The sequence below is a fragment of the Octopus bimaculoides genome, chromosome 14, assembly GCF_046866305.1.
Source record: "Octopus bimaculoides isolate indiv1 chromosome 14, ASM4686630v1, whole genome shotgun sequence".
In the NCBI taxonomy this organism is placed as follows: Eukaryota; Metazoa; Mollusca; class Cephalopoda; order Octopoda; family Octopodidae; genus Octopus; species Octopus bimaculoides.
In genome coordinates, this window is record NC_142941.1 from 8,056,514 (window position 1) to 8,076,818 (window position 20,305).

The 20,305-nt window shown below is 40.9% G+C and overlaps 1 protein-coding gene across 3 annotated transcripts in view; it reads right to left on the reverse strand.

Moving 5' to 3' along the window:
* Window positions 1-6,359: 6,359 nt before the first annotated feature.
* LOC106875039 (uncharacterized) overlaps window positions 6,360-20,305 on the reverse strand; it is a 35,983-nt gene continuing 22,037 nt past the window's right edge. For all 3 annotated transcript variants that reach the window (XM_089362281.1, XM_089362282.1, XM_089362283.1), the window contains exons 2-3: window positions 15,610-16,175; window positions 6,360-14,591 (exon numbers count right to left, since the gene is read on the reverse strand). In XM_089362281.1, the coding sequence (XP_089218407.1) occupies window positions 6,498-14,591; window positions 15,610-16,026 (8,511 nt within the window). In that variant the 5' untranslated portion in view covers window positions 16,027-16,175 and the 3' untranslated portion in view covers window positions 6,360-6,497. The remainder of the gene's footprint in view (window positions 14,592-15,609; window positions 16,176-20,305) is intronic.

Below are 20,305 nucleotides of genomic sequence, written 5' to 3' on the forward strand. Positions count from 1 at the left end.
ATAATTTAGTTATCATTCAGCTAGTGTTAGGAACAGAAATCAAAGAGTATCCGGAATAGAACTTATTTACCTATGTTTTAACATCAACTCCTTCAAAGTAGTTGCCTTGTGCAGCAATACAGCAGTCCCAGCGTTCCTGCACTTTTGGAATCCGGCCTGGAAGTCATTTCTGGAAGGGAACACAACGGTAGTAAAATGATGACCTTTGAGCTGCATTTTCATCTTGGGGAAAAGATGGAAGTCTGCAGGTGCTAATTCTGGTGAATGGGGTGGGGGTGCAGAAGCAATACCATGTTTTTTTACATTATTTACATTTGACAGAGAGTTATCCTCATCTTGTTTGTTGTTAACACAACGTTTCGGCTGATATACCTCCAGCCTTCATCAGGGTGTCTTGGGGAAATTTCAAACCTGGGTTCTCATTTCTAAGGTATTTTTTGATGTTATCATTATTGCTCAGGTCACTGCTTGGAATTGAACTCGGAATCTTGGGGTTAGTAGCCCGCACTCTTAACCACTACAGGCATATCGAGTAGTGGTTAAGAGTGCGGGCTACTACCCACAAGATTCCGAGTTCGATTCCAAGCAGTGACCTGAATAATAATTTTCGATGTTTATTATTATTATTATTCAGGTCACTGTCTGGAATCGAACTCGGAATCTTTGGGTTAGTAGACCGCGCTCTTAACCATTACGCCATATGCCGCGGGCTACTAACCCCAAGATTCCGAGTTCGATTCCAGACAGTGACCTGAATAATAATAATAATAATAACAACAACAACATCGAAAAATACCTTAGGAATGAGAACCCAGGTTCGAAATTTCCCCAAGACACCTGATGAAGGCTGGAGGGTATATCAGCCGAAACGTTTTGTTAACAACAAACAAGGTGAGGACAAATAACCGTTGAATGTGAATGTTGTTCAGTAGAGTAAGTCATTTACTGTACAACTTACAAGTGTACCAAAGTGGCCTTAACCACAAGATGAGAGTAAGCATCTATGATGTACTGCTTGCTTGAAATAGCAGTCAAATATCCCCACTGGCACTCCATCGGTTACAATAACTAGGATTCCAGCAGATCTGATCAACAGAACAACCTGCCCATGAAATTAATATGCAAATGGCTGAGCACTCCACAGACAAGTGTACCCTTAATGTAGTTCTCAGGAAGATTCAGCAGGACACAGAATGTGACAGGGTTGGACCCTCTGAAATACAGGTGCTACTCATTTTTACCAGCAGTGTGAAATAAAGTGCCTTGCTCAAGGATAGAATGCACCACCAAAGATTGAACTCATGACCTTACAATCATGAGCAAAATACCTCAACCACTATTGATGGGATAAAAGGCAAAGTTGACCTTGGTAGAATTTGAACTCAGAATGCTAAGATTCTGCCAGCTCGCTGCCTTAATAACAAACCTTTCTACAATAGGCAGAAGGCCTGAAATTTGTTGGAGGGGGGGGGGGAGGACTAGTTGATTACATCAACTCCAGTTTATCACTGGTACTTAATTTATGGACCCCGAAAGGATGAAGGACAAAGTCGACCTCGGTGGCATATGAACTCAGAATGTAGCAACAGGAGATATACTGCTAAGCATTTTGTCCAGTGAGCTAATGATTCTTTTTTACTCTAGACACAGGGCCTGAAATTTTTTTGTGGGGAGGGCGCCAGTTGATTAGATCGACCCCGGTACGCAACTGGTACTCATTTAATTGACCCTTGAAAGGATGAAAGGTAAAGTCGACCTCAGTAGAATTTGAACACAGAACACAGAGACGGACAAAATGCTGCTAAGCATACTGCCTGGCTTGCTAACAATTCTGCCAGCTTACCACCTAATAATAATAATAATAATAATCTTTTCAGCCAGAAGCACAAGGCCTCAAATTTGGGGAGGAAGAGATTAAGTCAATTACATCGACCCCAGTGAGTAACTGGTACTTATTTTATCGAGTCCGAAAGGATGAAAGGCAAAGTTGACCTTGGGGAAACTTGAACTTAGAACATAGACAGATGAAATGCCAGTAAGCATTCTGCCCAGCTTGCTAAAAGTTCTGCCAATTCTACGTCTTAATAATAAACAAGAGCACTTAGACAGCACAAACCTCTGCTAAGGGAACACCAACGTCCCCTCAATGATTAGTTGGAGATGATTTTTAAAATGAGAATATCTGAAATAAACTCGACCGCTCTCACAAACGAGAATACTAAAAATGAACCCTACTGCTATCAAAAATTAAGTAAAAAAAACAGGTAAAATAATCCAGACTCCTTGTCCAGTACCAGATTGATCCCAAAATCTAATCAGTTTGTGCCAGTCAGGAGGCCAAACATCCCTGAAAGTTTCATCTGAATCCATCCAGCAGTTCTTGAGATATCTTGTCCATGGACAAACAAACATGACTGAAAATAATACCTCTGCCTTCGTTAAGTTGGAGGTAATTAAAAATAACAACAAGAGCAATAATGATGACTGTTTTTTTTTTTTAATTAAATGAGAAAACTTTTTACAAAAGTTTTTTTTTCTTTTCTTTTTCATAGATCTGATATTGACCAGAAACATACCTTCTTAATATAATACATGTAATATTTAACACATGCTTCACTCCTCTGACACACACACACACACATTTCTTTTTTTCTTTTTGACTAGGCACAAAAAAAGGCCCTATATTTTATGGAAAGAATAAAAATAAATAAATATAGAGGGCAGGTGTGGAGGTGGGGGGAGACAGGGAGAAATTTTTGTTGCAAGCGTTTATTGTTTCAGTTCCTCAAAATGCATTTTAACAATGCAAAGAAGACAAAGCGAATTGGTCAACATGCAGGAAAGAGAAACCAGACAGCCGAACTGCCCTTCCTGGAAGCTTAACAGCCCCCACCCACCCCCATTCTGCCTCCACCAGCTCTGATGTTTGTGTCAGGAAAAAAAAAAAAAAATTAGGGAAGATGATGATGATGATGATAATAGTGATGATTATGATGTTCATCCGTCTCCTTTTTCTCGTTAACCATCATCACCATCATCATTATCATCGTCAAAGGGGTTAACAGCATGAAACAGCCCTTGCTATTTTTACTGTGGTTTGTGTTTTCTTTCAACTGATTTGTTCTGAGTTCAAATCCCACGCAAAAAAAAAAAAAAAAAAAAAAATATATACATATATATATATATATATATAATTTCTGATATACAGTAATATATGAGTTAATTTGCTCCTGGAAAACGCTCAGAAAAACTCGTAAACCGAGGGTCTCGTAAAGCGAAGTATTACTGTATTTGAAAGGCACAATGCCTACAGATTCACGTGTAAGAAACAGGACTGTTGTTGCTGACGGAGCAGCCTCTGCATGGTCAACCACCTTGTTAAAAGCAGTAGCCAAGTCTCTCACGGATCACATCCTACCACCTTTTAAAACAGACATGATGGTTGCAAGCTGGGGATGATTCTTTTGATCACGGGTCTGCTTGATCAACCCCAGTGCTTGACAGGTACTTATTGACCTCAAGAGGATGAAAAGCAAAGTCAACCATGGTGGGATTTGAACTCAGAATGTGAAGATGGATGAAACGCTGTTAAGCATACTGCCTGGTGTGCTTAAAATTCTGCCAGCTCACCCTCTTAATAATAATGCCTTTTGGCACAAGGCCAGCAATTTCAGGAAAAGAATAGGTTGATTGGATTAACCCCAGTGCTCAATTGGTACTTATTTTATCATTCCCCAGAAAGATGAAAGGCAAAGTTGACAGCAGCAGAATTTGAACTCAGAATGTAAAGACAGATGAAATACTACTAAGCAACTTGCCTGGCGTGCTAACGATTCTGCCAGCTCACCGCCTTAATGATAATAATAATAATAATGATAATAATAATAATAATAATAATAATAATCCTTTCTACTGAAAGCATAAGGCCTTGGAATTTAGTGGGATGGGACTAGTTGATTACATCGCCCCCAGTGTTTGACCGGTTCTCAATTTATTGACCCCGAAAGGATAAAAGGCAAAGTTGACCTCGGTGTAATTTGAACTAAGAACGTAGCAATGGGTGAAATATCGCTAAGCATTTTGGTCGGTGTGCTAATGATTCTGCCAGCTCACCGCCTTAATAATAACAACAACAATAATCTTTAAATAAGGATTTCTAAACACGAGACGTTGCCTTAAATTTGGAGGCTCGGGACAATCAATATCAACCTCAGTATATTGCTGGTATATTTTTCATCCACCCCACCTGCTGCCCCAGAAAGGATGAAAGGCAAAGTCAACAACTATAGAATGAAAATATCAATAATGGTTTCTGATTCCGGCACAAGGCTAGCAAATTTAAAGGGAGCGGTAGTAAAGCAACCAACAACCTGGTTGTTGACTGGTCCATTACTTTGGCAACATCCCTCCAAAAAGAAAAAAAAAACATGAAAGGCAAAGCTGACCTTGGCGGGAATAATAATAATAATAATAATAATGATAATCCTTTCTACTTTAGGCACAAGGCCTGGATTTTGCGAGGAGGGGGAACAGTCAATTACATCGACCCTGAAAGGATGAAAGGCAAAGTCAACCATGGCGGAATTTGAACTCAGAACATAGCGATGGGTAAAATACCACTCAGCATTTTGTCCAGCATGCTAACGATTCCACTAGCTTGCCACCTTAATAATAATAATAATCCTTTCTACTATAGGCACAAGGCCTGAAATTTTTTGGTGGGGAGCGGGGCTAATTTATCATAGTGACCCCCAAAAGGATGAAAGGTGAAATCGACTTCGGCAGATGAAATGCTGCTCAGCATTGTTGTCTGGTGTGCTAAAGATTCAACCTGCTAATTTAGATACAAGGCCAAGGGAAGTGGTTAGTTGATCACATCGGTCCCAGTATTTGACTGGTACTTGTATTTTTTTTTTTTTTATCGACCAAGGAGAGATGAAAGGCAAAGTCGACCCTGGTGGGATTTGAACCCAGAAAGTAAAAAGAAAAAATCAGAAGAAATACCACAAAGCATTGATCAGACACTCCTAACTAAGAATTCTGCCGAACCACTGCCCTACTAATAACGACCCTTTCTACCAAAGGTACAAAGCCTGAAATTTTTGAGGAGGGGACAAATTGACTATATCAACCTGTGTTTCACTGGTACTTAATTTATCAATCCCTGAAAAGATGAACGGTAAAGTCGACCTCAGTGGAATTTGAACTCAGATCATGCACACAAGCATTTTGCCTGGTGTGCTAACCACTCTGCCAGCTTGCTGCTTTCACTGCCCTACTAATAATAAAAGTAATACCTTCTACTATAGGCACAAGGCCTGAAATGTTGGTGGAGAGCAGGGGGGGGGGTGTCTAGTTGATTATATACTTATTTCATCGCCCCTGAAAGGATGAAAGGCAAAGTCGACCTCAGTGGAGTTTGAACTCAGAACGTAATAAATTTGAAGAAATGCTGTTAAGTATTTTGTCCAACACACAAACAATTCTGTCAGTTCACCACTTTTAATAATAAAAATGATTTCTGATTTAGGAATAAGGCCAACCATTTTGAGGAGAGGTGGTCAGTCAATACAATAATAGTAATAATTATTATTTCTATTCTAGGCACAAGGCCTTGGAAATCTTTTGTGGGGGGAAAAAAACAAGTCAATTACATTGACCCCAGTGCATAACTGGTACTTATTTCATCGACCCCCCCCCCGAAAGGATGAAAGGCAAAGTTGACCTCGGTGGAATTTGAACTCAGAACATAGCAGCAGACGAAATACCGCTAAGCATTTTGCCCGACGTGCTAACGATTCTGCCAGTCCTTTCTACTAAAGGCAAAAGGCCTGAAATTTGATGAGAGGGGGTTAAGTCAATCACATCGACCCCAGCGCATAACTGGTACTTAATTTATAGACCCCGAAAAGATAAAAGGCAAAAGTTGACCCCAGCGGAATTTGAACTCAGAACGTGAAGACGGACAAAATGCCACGAAGCATTTCTCCTGGCATGCTAACGGTTTTGCTAACTTGCCGCCTTAATAATAATAATAATAATAATAATGGTTTCAATTTTTGCCACAAGGGCAGCAATTTTGGGGGGGGGAGGGGATGAGTTGATATCACATCAACCCCGAAAGGATGACAGGTAAAGTCAACCTCGGTGGAATCTGAACTCAGAAGGTAGCAATGGATGAAATACCGCTAAGCATTTCACCCAGCATGCTAATGATTCTGCTAGCTCACCGCCTTAATAATAATAACAATAATAATAATAATAGTAGTAATAATAATAATAATAAAAGAAAAATAATAATGATATCAAGCAAATGTACTTTACTTTGAGGTATTTCTAGTTTTGCATCCCAATTACAACATTATTTTTGTTTTAGCTTCCATTTTTTTAATATATATAGATACATATATATATATATATATATATATATATATATATCCTCACACACACACACACATACATACATACACGCTCACACATATGCGATGCAGTGGAAATTAGAAACGAGGCCATCTTGAATGGCATTTAATATGATTGGTGAAGTCATCTACTGTCTGAAATGTAAGGCCACAGCATTCAAACGTGAACTTGGTGTTGGAGCCGTCATCTGTCTCTGAAGAATTGTCCTCGGCTCCAGACAGTTGGTCTTGGCTTTCTGAGACCATATCCACTTTGCTATTACTACTACTACTACTACTACTCGGTCGGACAGTCGAGTGCTGTTGTTCCGTGTACTTTTTCAAATGGTTGTGTTTCGCTGGTGATTTCTTCTTGGAATGTTTGTTGTTATTGGTATCTCTGTTTCTGTAAGTCCGTGACGAATTGCATACAAGTAGGTGTTCGGACATTGGGCATTCGAGTTTTTCTCTGCAGTTGTAACATTTGTGGATGTCAATTTCTTTTGCATGGCTTTTGCGGTGCTCCAACAACAAAGGTACACCAAGAAACGGCTTGCCACAAATGTCACAGGCAAACACGGCACAACGTTTGCTGACAGGATCTCCAACCCTCTGCTGTTGCCTTTGCAAGACGTTTGGTATTTTTAACTTTGGCGTTTTGTTAGCAGGAAGGGACTCGTGGAGGAGCATATTCGGTTTGTCTTTAAGTAGAGAACAGTGAGTTAAATGGATTCCTAAGTCATTCAGAGATTCGCAAACTTTTCTACAACATCTGCAGTGTAAGGTTGCCGTAAAAGACTCATTGTGGCACTGACGGTGTAGCAGCCCTTCCTTGATGGAAGGAAATTTCCTGCCACAAAAATCACATCTGAATAAACCTTTTGTTTGGCCTTTGTTCGGAGAAACAAATTTCGAACTAGAATCGCTTGAACTCTTTCCACTGGTGTTGTCTTCTCCACTACTCAGTCCAGAGACTGAGGCACCAGCACTTGCGACACATGTGAGCAAGTGTTCGGCCATACAACCTGGCTGGATGAAAACAGCTGAACACAAACGGCATTTATATGGCATCTCGTTAGTATGGCCTCTTCGGTGACGCATAATCCAATTGCTACCTGCAAATGTCTTTCGGCAGAAATCACAGTGAAAAAGCCTTTGAAGTTTCTGTCGGTCTGCAAAGACAAACCGACGCCAGGAATGTGCTGTGCCATTTCTGATTATCATTGGAGGTGACGTTACCGTTTTACCATTGGCTCTTGGAGAATCATAACCCGTACGCCGACTCAGGCAACAAGAAGCCAAATGGTCAGCAAACACACCAGACCGGTAAAAAACGGTATCGCATCGGCGGCACCTAAATATTCCTTCCTCTTGTACATGATCTTTGCGATGTTTCATGACTCGTAAGCTATGGCCAAACCTTTGGCTGCAGAAGTCACACTTATACATCTTATCAGAATTATGCTGTCTCAGAGATCCTTCAGAACTACTGTCTTTCGTTTGCAAACGGCACCAGCTGAGATGTTGGGCAAGATCCTGTGAGGTTGGCAAAATTCGCCTGCAGTTTCGGCACCAAAGACTCGTGTCGCTAATGTGCTTTACTCTGTGTTTTATGAGATTACCTGCAACGGCAAATGCTTCTTCACAAAAGTCACACCGAAATTTCGTCTTCTTGCAGATCAAATTGAGGCTTTCTGCAAATTTCTCCAGTGAACTACCATATTCACTGTCATCAGAGCTGTGGGCATCGATGCCTTTCTCGTCACTTTTTAAAGCATTTTCTACACTTTGAGAAGGACCTACATTACAAAACGTAATTTCTTCCCGTTCTGAATGTCCACAGTTTGTTTGGAGAGGTGAGTCATTCTTACATTTCTCAAGATAATCTGTATTATTCTTTATTGAGGGACAATCAGAAAGAGAAGTTTCTGCCTGAAGAGGAGTCTTTGGTAATAATGGTGCATTATTATATTCTTCAGTAGATGACAAATTGGCTTTTAATTGATGTTTATTTTCATTGTAAATATTCTGTTGATTTCCAGAATCTGAGGAAGTCAACAAATTTCCGGAACTTTCTCCTACTGTCAACTTACATTTTTTGTTAGGCTGTGTAAGCAACACCTCTTCATTTGATTGGTTAAAATAACTTTGATAGTCCAATGAACTCTTCCGCTTTTCATTGGCCAATTGCATTGACGAGAAGGAACTAAAATCAGAAGACTTGCTGCTGCTGCTACTTGGCATTCTACTGGACGGAAGCCTGTTAGTTTCAGTTTCTGATGTGTTATTTAGTTGATTTAAAGAAGGCAAAAGGTGAGGTTGGTCTTTAGCAGCCACGTTATCATACTTATGTAATTTAAAATTTTGTTTTGATTCTTCACTCAGAGAGTGTCCAGTCTCTTTATTACAGCTGTTAGGAACGCTGTCTTTCTGTTGGTTTATCTTCCAAGGACGATGTATTTGTTGAGTGCACAAACGACACTTTTTCTTACCCTCCTCCACAACAGTGAGTTGCCTACCGGGAAAATGTAAACCACAATAATCACAAAGTGGAAATGTATTTAGAAAACGTTTACAATCGGCCGACCGTCCAGTGGAATGCAGCTTAGAAGATGCCAAAGCTTCAGAATTCATCAGTGCTCTTTTCGCTAGTTTATAATCTTTCTTTGTTGGGCGTCTGCAACTCATTAAGTGTGATGCAATTTGGTGAGAGTGTACAAAGCCTTCCCCACAGACACGGCATTCAAATATTGTCTCTTGCGTGTGCAGCTTCCGGTGACGGATAATCCAGTTACTGCTGCCGAAGTCTTTGCCGCAGAAATCACACGTGTAAATAACTTTATTTTCCTGGTGATTTTCTATCGTCGAGGAGTCAGTCATTTTGTTGTTAATAAGAAATCCCATTTCTTTGTTCTGGTGTTGGTTGGAGCTCTGATTGGAATTTTCCTGGTTTGAATTAGAACGGTTTGGCAACTCCGAGTTTCCTTTCGTCGAAGAATGTTTACATACGATCAAATGAACGGCCATTTCATGTGAGATATCAAAAGAATCTCCGCAGTTGCGACAAGTGTAACGCGACTCTTTGGTGTGCAACCGCCGATGTCGCATGACCCAGTTGTTACTAGCAAATGCTTGTCCACAAAAATCACAGTGAAATATCTTAGTATTTACTGGCTGGTTCCACTGTTTCATTACAGAAGAAGCCACAGGTTTCCTAGGTTCGTTAATATTGTTAACGGAGCTGCCATCATCTGCAGATGTGTCTTTCGGAGTGTCGGCAGAAGATTTGCTCAGTGGTTCTTCTTCAGCATCTTCTTTTGCTCTCATCTCGGCATTTGCACTACTGGAGATGCTGCTACTTGGCTTCTTAACAGACAAGTTGAGTGGTTTCATCGATACATTAAATTGCATGGAGCTCGAGGAATTAATCTCCATATGCACGTACTGGTGTTGTATCATTTGAGATTCCGTTGCAAATGCTTCATTGCAAAAATTGCAGCGAAATAGATCTAAAGGATTTTTAAATATGTTGGGTTCCTGTTTGAACTGCTGTGGCTTCGGTAGTAGTTCTCTGTGACTGGGCAAAGGGTACAAATGTTTGGTGTTGTTGCTAGTCTTGCAATTAACCCATGGACAGTGGCTGAGATGTTTAGCCATGTTTCCAGGGTTGCTTGCTACATATCCACATATCCTGCACAGGTATTTCTTCTCCGAAGTATGGAACCTACGATGACGCATTATCCAATTACTCCCACCGTATTCCTTCTGGCAGAAATCGCAACGATATTGTTTCGTTTCAAATGAGGCAGTAGCACTATGTTTTTTCGTCGGGCTACAAGGATACGAGAAATGCATTGCCAAATTGTTTAAATTAATAAACAACTTACCACATCTACGGCAGCTCATCGACATTGTGTGCCGACACCGATGTCTAAGCAACGAACTGGCATTTGGAAAAACTTCAGAGCAATAGTCACACTTGTAACAATCCTTGGAAGCCATAGTATTAAGAGATATTTTAGCGGGTGATGATGAAGGTTTAATCAAAGTATTATTGTTAATGGTTATTGATGGTTTTGCATTCCAAGACTCTTTCTTTTCTTTTGGACTAGTTTCTTTCAGGCACTCTGAAAATTTAGCCGTTCCTTTCTCTTTCTTCAGCAAATGTGGGTCTTCGACAGCATTTCCTGAAAGTGAATAGTCGTAAGGTTGAGAAGATTTCTGAGGACAGTCCTGCAAATGATCGGCCAATTCATATTGGTTTTCTAAAATGGTTGCGCAGTCGGGACACTGATAAGGCAGGGACCCGTCCGGATGCGACTTCCGATGCTGCAGCAAGATTGACGGGAGCAGAAATGTTTCGGGACAGAAGTCACACTGCAGCACACGAGCAGTTAGTTGCTGTGATACAAGGGGAGGGGCAGTAGTAGTAGTAGTAGGAGAAGATAAAGAAGATGATGGAAAGGAAGGCGGAGGTATACATGGAGGTGGAGGTGGAACTGGTGGAGGAAGGGAGGGAGGAGGAGGAGAACGAGAAAGAGAAGGAAGTGGAGAACAAGCTTGACGATGGGGTTTGTCGTTTGACATATTGTGATCAGTTCTGGTATCCTTGTTGACGGTCCCTGCTACTTCCTTGTTGAAGCCAGCAGGGGAAGAGACAGGGAGGACGCTAGTACTAGAAATGGTTGTGTACGCCGCTGCTGTTTCAGATGTACTCCCAATGTGACTGCTGCTGCTGTTGCTGCTGGCAACACTGAGGAAACTGCTGTTGTCTGTATTTTGATTGTGGAAGATTTTGACATCGTCTTGGAGATGGCTTTCACTGCGTTTGACCAGATTCAAAGAATTCTCTGTTTTTGCACCAATGAAAGACTTCTTTCCTTTCTGTTGTTGATTTTCGTAAATAACTTCACTCTGAGGCACTTCAGTGTTTGTGTGAATGGAGTTCCCTAAAACTATGACTGATTTTTGCCATAACGTAGGATCGGTATCGGTAACAATTGGAGCTGAAGTTGTTACGGTTGAGGTCACATTTGGAATTTGGTTTAAGGTACTGTTCTTTTCAAAATTCTTCATTGCCATCGATGATGACGTATTCTTCATCAAAGAATGGGGTTCTGTCGGAAGGTGGCATGAGCCAAGGTGTTTACTAATCTCGACTGATCTTGCGAAGACTTGGTGACAGTTTTGGCAAATGTAAGAATCGCCATTGGAGTGGCTCCGTCGGTGCCGCATAACCCATCGGGCACTGGCGTAAGTTTGACCGCAAAGGTCACAAGAGAAAACCGATGTGTTTTCATCGTCTCGAATAAACGCCTCGGGGGAGTTTGGCTTATGGCCGTAAGACGCTGCTGCTGCTGCCGCGGCCGATTCTGCGAACATCTGCGTAGAACTGATCTGAGGACAAACGGCTAGATGCTTACCGAGGTCAGCAGACCGTGAAAACTGTCCATGGCAGCGCTGACAAGTAAGGTTCTCTTCAGTGAAATGCTGTTTGCGATGGCGTATGACCCAACGAGCATTTGCAAAGCTTTGGGGGCAGTAGTCACAGTGAAAATTGCTTTCCCATACCTGCTTGTTTTCACCTGTTGTTACTGTTTGATTATCATTAGTTGCTGCTGTTGTTGTTGTTGTTGTTGCTGCTGCTGCTGTGATATAGGTATTGGTGTTGGTAGGGGTAGTGGTCACATTTGTCACATCTGTTTTAATAGTTGCACTGCTTTCATCAGAATCGGCAATGGATTCTGTCAAATTACATAATGTTTCCACATCTGGAGTATTGTCATTATTATTATTATTATTATTATTATCATCATCATTTTCACATAAAATCACATCGTCTGGAACATTATCACTCTCACACACAATTGCAATATCTGATGTGTTATCCTTCTCATACAAAGTTACATCATCAGCACTGTTATCGCTATCACACAGGGTTGTATCCGGAGTGTTATCGTTTTCACATATGGTGACATCGTCTGGGGCGTTATCACTTTCGCACGCACTAGTTGTAGTATCTGGAACATTATCGGGTTTTCCCTTGCTTGTACAATCGGTTCCTAGATGTTTACCAAGCTCGACAGATTTTTCGAAGGATTTCAAACAAAACTGGCAGACAGGATCGGAAGAATGAATTTTGCGATGGCGTATCACCCACCGTGCTGATGCAAACATCTGCCAGCAATGATCACATTTGAACTTTCTTTCGTGCTCACTGGAGCTTTTCTTTGCAGTGGTGTCACTCACAGAGGAATCTTGTGTGCATGGAGTTTCTTCAATTGAAAGCTTTTTCTTTGGACTTTCTTTCTTAGGTAGACTTACATCCGGCTTCGTTTCAGCAGATTTCAGCTGTTTGGACTTCAAAATGGCACAGGCCGATAAATGTCGGCCAAATTCTGAAGATTTTTCATATACTTTACTGCAAACTTGACACTCGTAACTTGAAATATTTCTGGAGTGTTCTCGGCGATGACGCATAACCCACGACACCGAAGCAAAAGAGAGAAAGCAGAAATCACAAGTGTAGATTTTCCCTTGACCTTTACTACTTCCCTCAGGTTTCGGTACTTTCTTTGGTACTTTATCTGCTACTACTACCACCGCAGCAGGTTTACTGGAATGGCACTTAGATAAATGATGACCAAGTTCGCAAGACCGAGAGAAATCATGTTTGCAGTTTTGGCATGTGAAAGACACTTCAGCATGGTTTTTACGATGTCGCATAATCCAGGTTACAGACCCAAAGGTCAAGTGGCATACATCACATTGGAAGATCTTCTTCTCCGTCGACTGACCATCTTCCTTGATAGCTGGATCCATTTTACTTGGAATTTTCAATTTCTTTGCCAGTTTGGCACCAATTGTCTTTTTCAGAGTCGACTTTGTTATCCCACTGGTCTTTGTTTTCGTCTTAAAACCAACCCGTCCGGTTTTCTTGGATGCGCCTTCGGTCTGTTTGGCATCGACAATGGTTACGTTTGTGTTTTCCTCATCAGACACCACATCGATGTTAATTATCGCAGCACTCATGGTGGGTTTGTCATCATTGCATTTCTTCAGGTTTGGGATAGTTACCTTGACAACAGCACAATCATCATCGTCGTCGTCATCACCACTACCACCATCATCCCTACCGCCACCGTCCTCATCGTCACCGTCATCCTCATCATCTCCCTCCTCTTCGTCAACATCCTTATGCTTATAACTAGTAACACACATCCTGTTGTTGGCATTAAGCCCTTCACACCGAAGAACGGTAACGTCCTCATTTTCCGAATCCACATCACTAATCTCAACACTTTGACCGAGGCATTCCTGGTGCTGTTTTACGACACCATAACCTTCCTCTTGAACACCAACATCGGGTATTTGATGGGACAGCACCAAACTGTCCAACATTGGTCTAAATGAGTCTTTTGTGCCAGCTTTATCCATTCCAGAGTCCAGTCTGTTCGCTCCCAGTTCAGAAGCAACAGTCTCCAAAATACAGTCACAACTTGGACAGATCACTTGAGCTGACTCTGTCACATGGCACTGGCCCAGGTTGAAAGTAAAGCGACATGCCTCACATTGATACATGCCTTCCGACAGCTGACTATCGACAGAGAAAGAGGCACCTTTCTCTTTTTCTGCTGCGACAGGATTTTTCAGTTCAGATGATACATCAGTACTACTCATTGTATTTAATGGTGATGCAGCATCAAACGGCTTTGGCATAGGATTATCTTTGTTGGATTTATTACACTCATCTTCTTCCATACATGTTGAGGCTGTATCAGTTTGCTCCGAATCAGAAGTGCAATGTGGCTGTGCGAGATGACTGCCAAGGAAAGTGCTATCGGGAAAGACATGCCCACAACAGTTGCAAGTTAAACTGCTAATGCCGTTTGTGTGCATATTCAGGCGGTGTTCCATAGTTAGGGACAAATTTGAGAAAGTGTTTGTACAGAAGTCACAACGGAAGACCTTCTTGATTTTTCTCTTCTTTTCTGTGTTTTGCTGTCGTTTGTGTCGAAGGCTGCGTCTGCGTGAATGAGAGTCGATGTGTTCAGATAGATTCGCCAAACCACCAATCATCTTGGAACAAGTCAAGCAACGATAGACCTTGCCTCCGGGCGTCGACCACCGATGGATGTTGATTTCGTACAACGTGGAAAATGTTTCAGAGCATAGGTGACAGGTTTCGTTTAACTGTGAAGAAAGAAAGAAAGAAAAAGAATATTAGATTTAAGGGTCTATCAGATTAAATAACAAGATGTAAAGTAAAATAAAAACATATAAGGTAACTTATTTGTGGTTGTGTTGAAGTGCAGGTGCAGTTGCATGGTAAGAAGATTGCTTCTGAACCACATGCTTCTAGGTTCAGTCCTACTGAACCCAGAACCACATGTATGCATGTGTGGCACCTTGGGGCAAATGTCTGACTATAGTGTAAAGTTAGTTACCTTCTCGAGTCATGCTGACTGATAAGGGCTGGTTCCCTGGTTTCCAAGGTGTATAAGTTCCCCACACCTGGATGGGATGCCGGTCTGTTGCAGGATTACTCATTTTTGCCAGCTGAGTGGACTGGAGCAACGTGAAATTAAAACGTATTACACAAGAACACAATGAGTTGCCCAGTCCAGGAATCAGAACTGCAACCTTATGATCATGAATCCAACGCCCTAACCACTAAGCCACGCACACACCTCCACAGGTAGTGTGGTACTGACCAAAACTTATAAGGGGATTTGGTAGACAGAAACTGAAAGAAACCCATTGAATATGTATGTCTGTGTGTGTGTGTCATTATATTCCCATAAACTAGTGATTTACATATGTCAATTCAACCACAGAACCTATTTTCAACCCTGCCTCATAAAAAGCATTGTATGTACTGAGTGTTTTTATGTAGCACCAGCACAGGTGCTTCCAACCACAAGGCATTGGCCAACCAGGTGCTATAATTGAAACCACTTGTCCTAGGTACTGCGCAGCAGGACTGAATCTTAAAACTACAGGAATGCAAGGTGGCTTCTTTTCTTAAGTGACCCTGGATGGCATGTTTTGATCTGAAGCTAAGCAATGACAAAATGCATAATTCATCAACAAGAAAAATGTGAGTTTTGGTGGTGGTAGTGGTGGTGGTAATGAAGACAAGGTGGAGACTAGGACAAGATAAGAAGGTGGAGACTAGGAAAAGATAAGAGAGGTTGTGCCTCTTTCATACCTTAGTTACATCAACATGTCTGTTGTTACTGCTTTGTACACTGTTGTCATCCTCTTCCTCCTCCTCATCCTCTTGGGAAGATGTCGTATTATTACTGCACAAATGGTGATTCAGCCGAGTGGATTCGCTGAAGGTCTGGAGACAAACCTGGCACTGGATCAAAACCTGCAAGCTGTGACAGTGCCGCATGTGTATCCTGAACTTGCTCACAGATGTCGATGGGAATGTCTGGTGGCACAGAACGCAGCAAATGTCAGACTTTTCACAAGACACTGAAGAAGAGGATTTCGGTGGCTGTTCTTTGACTGTGGCATCATCAGATTCCTGCTCTCCTAGCTTTGGGGTGTGGGCTTGCTTTTGCTGCCATTTTGAGGATGGTTCCTCTGACATGCCATCTTCTGAAGAACAATCTGCCATTGTTGACTCAAATAGTCAGTCTCTTCACAAATTTTTTTTGTAGTTGTTTTATATTTTTAAATTTTGGTTTCTTTTTTGTATTTTTTATTTTTTTATTTCTGTTTCAAAGAATATCCAGTGACTTGTTTAGAAGTATCTGGAAACATTTCCTGTCAAATAAAAAAAAGAAAAGAAAAATCAGAAATGCATTATAAATTATTAAAATTTTATTTTACAAAAAATTAAACTTTAATATTCAGATTACCCTGTCAAATATAACGATTGCTTAATTACATTGTTTTGAATTAATCATGTATTATCTCATATCTTTGAGATTCTGATGGTGTGATTGTTTAATTTTTTAGAAAGACATTGTAGGGTAGGCGTAAGAGGCTGGATCTAGCCTGTTTGAATATAAAACACAGAGAATATTTGGGCCAGATATTGTAGGTTTAAATGCTAAAGGTTTAAAAATGTCAAAGAAAAAAAGTGGAAGAAGGAGGGGTTATAAAAGGTAGGGATTCTTTTGTGGTGGGAACACCAGTTTTAAGTTGAAAGAAATTAAGAAGTAAATGGGAAAATGTGTGACCCATGAGGTGATAACTAATACAATCAGAGTGAAGGCATATGGCTTAGAGGTTAAGGTAGTCGAGCTCTTAATCAAAGGGTCATGAGTTCAATACTTGGTGGTGTGTTGTGTACTTGAGCAAGAGTTTATTTCATGCTGCTCCAGTGTGCAAAGCCGACAAAAATGAGGAGTGCCTCCCTGAGATTTAGCGCGACACAGAATGCGACAAGGCTGGCCTCTTGAATTACAGGTACAACTCATTTTACCCAGCTTAGTGCACTGGAGTGGAGGCGCAATGGCCCAGTGGTTAGGGCAGCGGACTCGTGGTCATAGGATCGCAGTTTCGATTCCCAGTCTGGGCGTTGTGAGTGTTTATTGAGCGAAAACACCTAAAGCTCCACGAGGCTCCGGCAGGGGATGGTGGCGAACCCTGCTGTACTCTTCCACCACAACTTTCTCTTACTTCCTGTTTCTGCTGTGCCTGTAATTCAAAAGGGTCAGCCTTGTCACACTGTGTCACGCTGAATATCCCCGAGAACTACGTTAAAGGTACACGTGTCTGTGGAGTGCTCAGCCACTTGCACGTTAATTTCACAAGCAGGCTGTTCTGTTGATCGGATCAACTGGAACCCTCAACGTCGTAAACAATGGAGTGCCAACAACAGTTGTATCCTTGAACAAGAGTTTATTTCATGTTGCTCCAGTGCGCGAAGCTGACAAAAATGAGGAGTACCTCCCTGAGATTCAGCGTGACACAGAATGCGACAAGGCTGGCCTCTTGAATTACAGGTACAACTCATTTTACCCGGCTTAGTGCACTGGAGCAACATGAAATAAAGACACTTGCTCAAGGATACAATGCAACACCAGAAATCGAACTCCCAACCTTATGATTGTAAACTGAACACCCTAACTGCTAAGTCACATGGTATCAAGTCCCTTGGGTTGCAGTTTGCCCACGACTGTTCTATATGGAGGTCTAATAATCTCTTAGAAATAGTAGCCAAATCTCTTTCAATTCATACTACACTCTTTTAAGAAAGACAAGCCATGTTGTATAATGCAGTTTGAGACTTTGGAAGAAAAAAGTAAACAAACAAACCCAAATGGGATTTTCATGGTTGGAAAGCCTTTGATCATAGGTCTGACCAAGTCATGGTTGGCATGGGCTAAACAACAAGGCTGACCCTTGAACAGTGGACATCAAACAAAGCAAAGTGAATACTTTATGGCACTTTTCGATAATTGTAAATTCCATTGTGTGAGAAACTAACAATTATAACAGTTATTGAACTTATTAGAAATGAAAATAAGTATAAAATTACGGAGATGTACTTGCATAGCAAGTGACCTGATCTGAGATCGTGTGCTGGAACGAAAACAATTGCAGCGTGGAAGGTGTTTATAAGCCATTTAAAATAACACACAAGAACCGTTAGATTCACTTCAACATTTAAATTTAATTTGTCAAAATATTTTCGTCGCTTTGAGACCGCGACCTGTTCACTGCGACCATCTGAGATGGAGCACAGAATTTTGTCAGTGAACAGGTCGCGGTCTCAAAGCGCCGAAAATATTTTGACAAATTAAATTTAAATGTTGAAGTGAATCTAACGGATTTTGTGTGTTATTTTAAATGGCTTATAAACACCTTCCACGCTGCAATTGTTTAAGTATAAAAATTATCCTTTTAAAAGAGGTATTTTTGGTTGGTATTTTTGCCTGTTTAGCACACACATTCATGCAACCCTTTCCGGCTATTTAAGGGGCTGAGATACCCAAATGAAGACAATATTATTGTAATGAATGGTCACATGATGGCTTCAGTAAGAGAATAAAATTATTGTTTCTTTTTTTTTTTTTTGCTTAATAGTGGTAGTGGTGGTGGACTGAATTGTAAGACCGACGGACACACAGACAGACAAAACAGATAATAAAACAATAATATTATAACAATCTCCAGCATGGTGGCGACGTAAAACTTCACACAAACTCATTGACGACCAGATTATATCTGGGTGATTAAAACGCTTTGTTAATCACTTTAGTTGATGCGGTTATGGGTGCTCAACGCTAAATCACATCCAGTTTATGCAATACAGAGATTTGAATTCCTGCCCCACACCCCACCCCATGACAACTGTCTCATCTTTATTGCTCCCTCTGCACCCCTGCCAACTCGCTCAGCCTCCTTTCAAACCCTACCCATTTCGGTAGTCTGCTCCCCCCCCCCCATCACCTAGTTCTTCTCATTACAATCTTATTTCTTTATTGCCCACAAGGGGCTAAACATAGAGTGGATAAACAAGGACAGACTCACACTCTAACCTTTCCTCATCTGGCACAAGACCACATCTTCTAATGCCCCCCCCCCCTCACTCAAAGGTTCTTTGTCTTGCAAGTTACCTGCCAGTGCCGCAAAAAAAGCGTCCAGTCCACACTGTAAAGTATTTGGCATTTGGAAAGGGCATCCAGATGTAAAAATCCAGCCAAAACTGACCTTTCCTATGCTGGTGCCACGTAAAAAGCACTCGGTAAACTGTGGTTGGTGTTAGGAAGGGCATCCAGCCATAGAAACCATGCCAAAACAGACACTGAAGCCTGGTGTAGTCTTCTACTTGACCAGCTTATGTCAAAGCGGACATTAACCCTGTTGATACCAACCTGGCTGAAACAGCCTCTGGTTCTGTAGTACAAATGTTGTTTTTATAAGTTTTGAATTAAAATCTTCCACCAAACCTAAGTCGCAAGTTATGTTCCTAACACTACCTTAATGATAACTAAGTTATTTTACTAAATTCTTTGTTATATTTAAAATTGAAAGAAACACAGAGCATCTCAAAAGAAAGGGTTAACATGTATAATTCTTAAACCTTTTGATACCAAATATAAATATATATAAATGTGTGTATGCGTGTATTTTGGAACCTATATTGAATCCATACTATGGCATTTTATTCCCGGTATCAAGATGGTCCACTGAAACTTGCTTGACTAAATTATTTGATATTGGTGTGAAGTTTTGATATACATGTAGCAATTTACTAAACATACACTTATTCTCTCTCTCTCTCTCTCTCTCACACATGCCTGTTATTCTTCGCAAGACTCTCTGTACAAATGTACTGAACACATTTTGATACTTTAAGAAAAATAATATTGTCTAGGCATCTAAACATACACACTTGTGTATATGTTTTTATATGCAAGGTTGGCCAAAAGTCACCTGTCAGAAGATATTGCAGAATTTTAAGATTTTACACCAGTTATTTTGATGTCCATTCACTTTTCCGAACTACTCCCATCATGAAATTGAAAAGAGAGGGAAACAGGTGTATTGCTGTAGAGGAGGTACATGGTTACCTGGCCGGTGAGAGAAAGAATGAGGACAGAAACAGGTGTGCTGCTGTAAAAGAGATACAAGGTTAGAGAGAGAGAGAGAGAGAGAGTGAGAGAGTGTGGAAGATAGTGGCCACACTGTAACAAGTTAGAAAACTGTTATTCATCTTGAGAAAGCATCTTTATATAGATGTATAGTGCTAAAAAGCACAGAAGTGTAACAGCAGCAAAAAAAAAGTTTAGGCTTTCTACATTTTATCCACATTAAGATATATATACAGGATGCTATTCTGAACTAATACAGCTTCCATTACTAATAACAAATAAATTTGAATACCTTTAGATATGTAGGCAGTGAGATGCTACACAGTGGGATTAATAATATGAAAAATT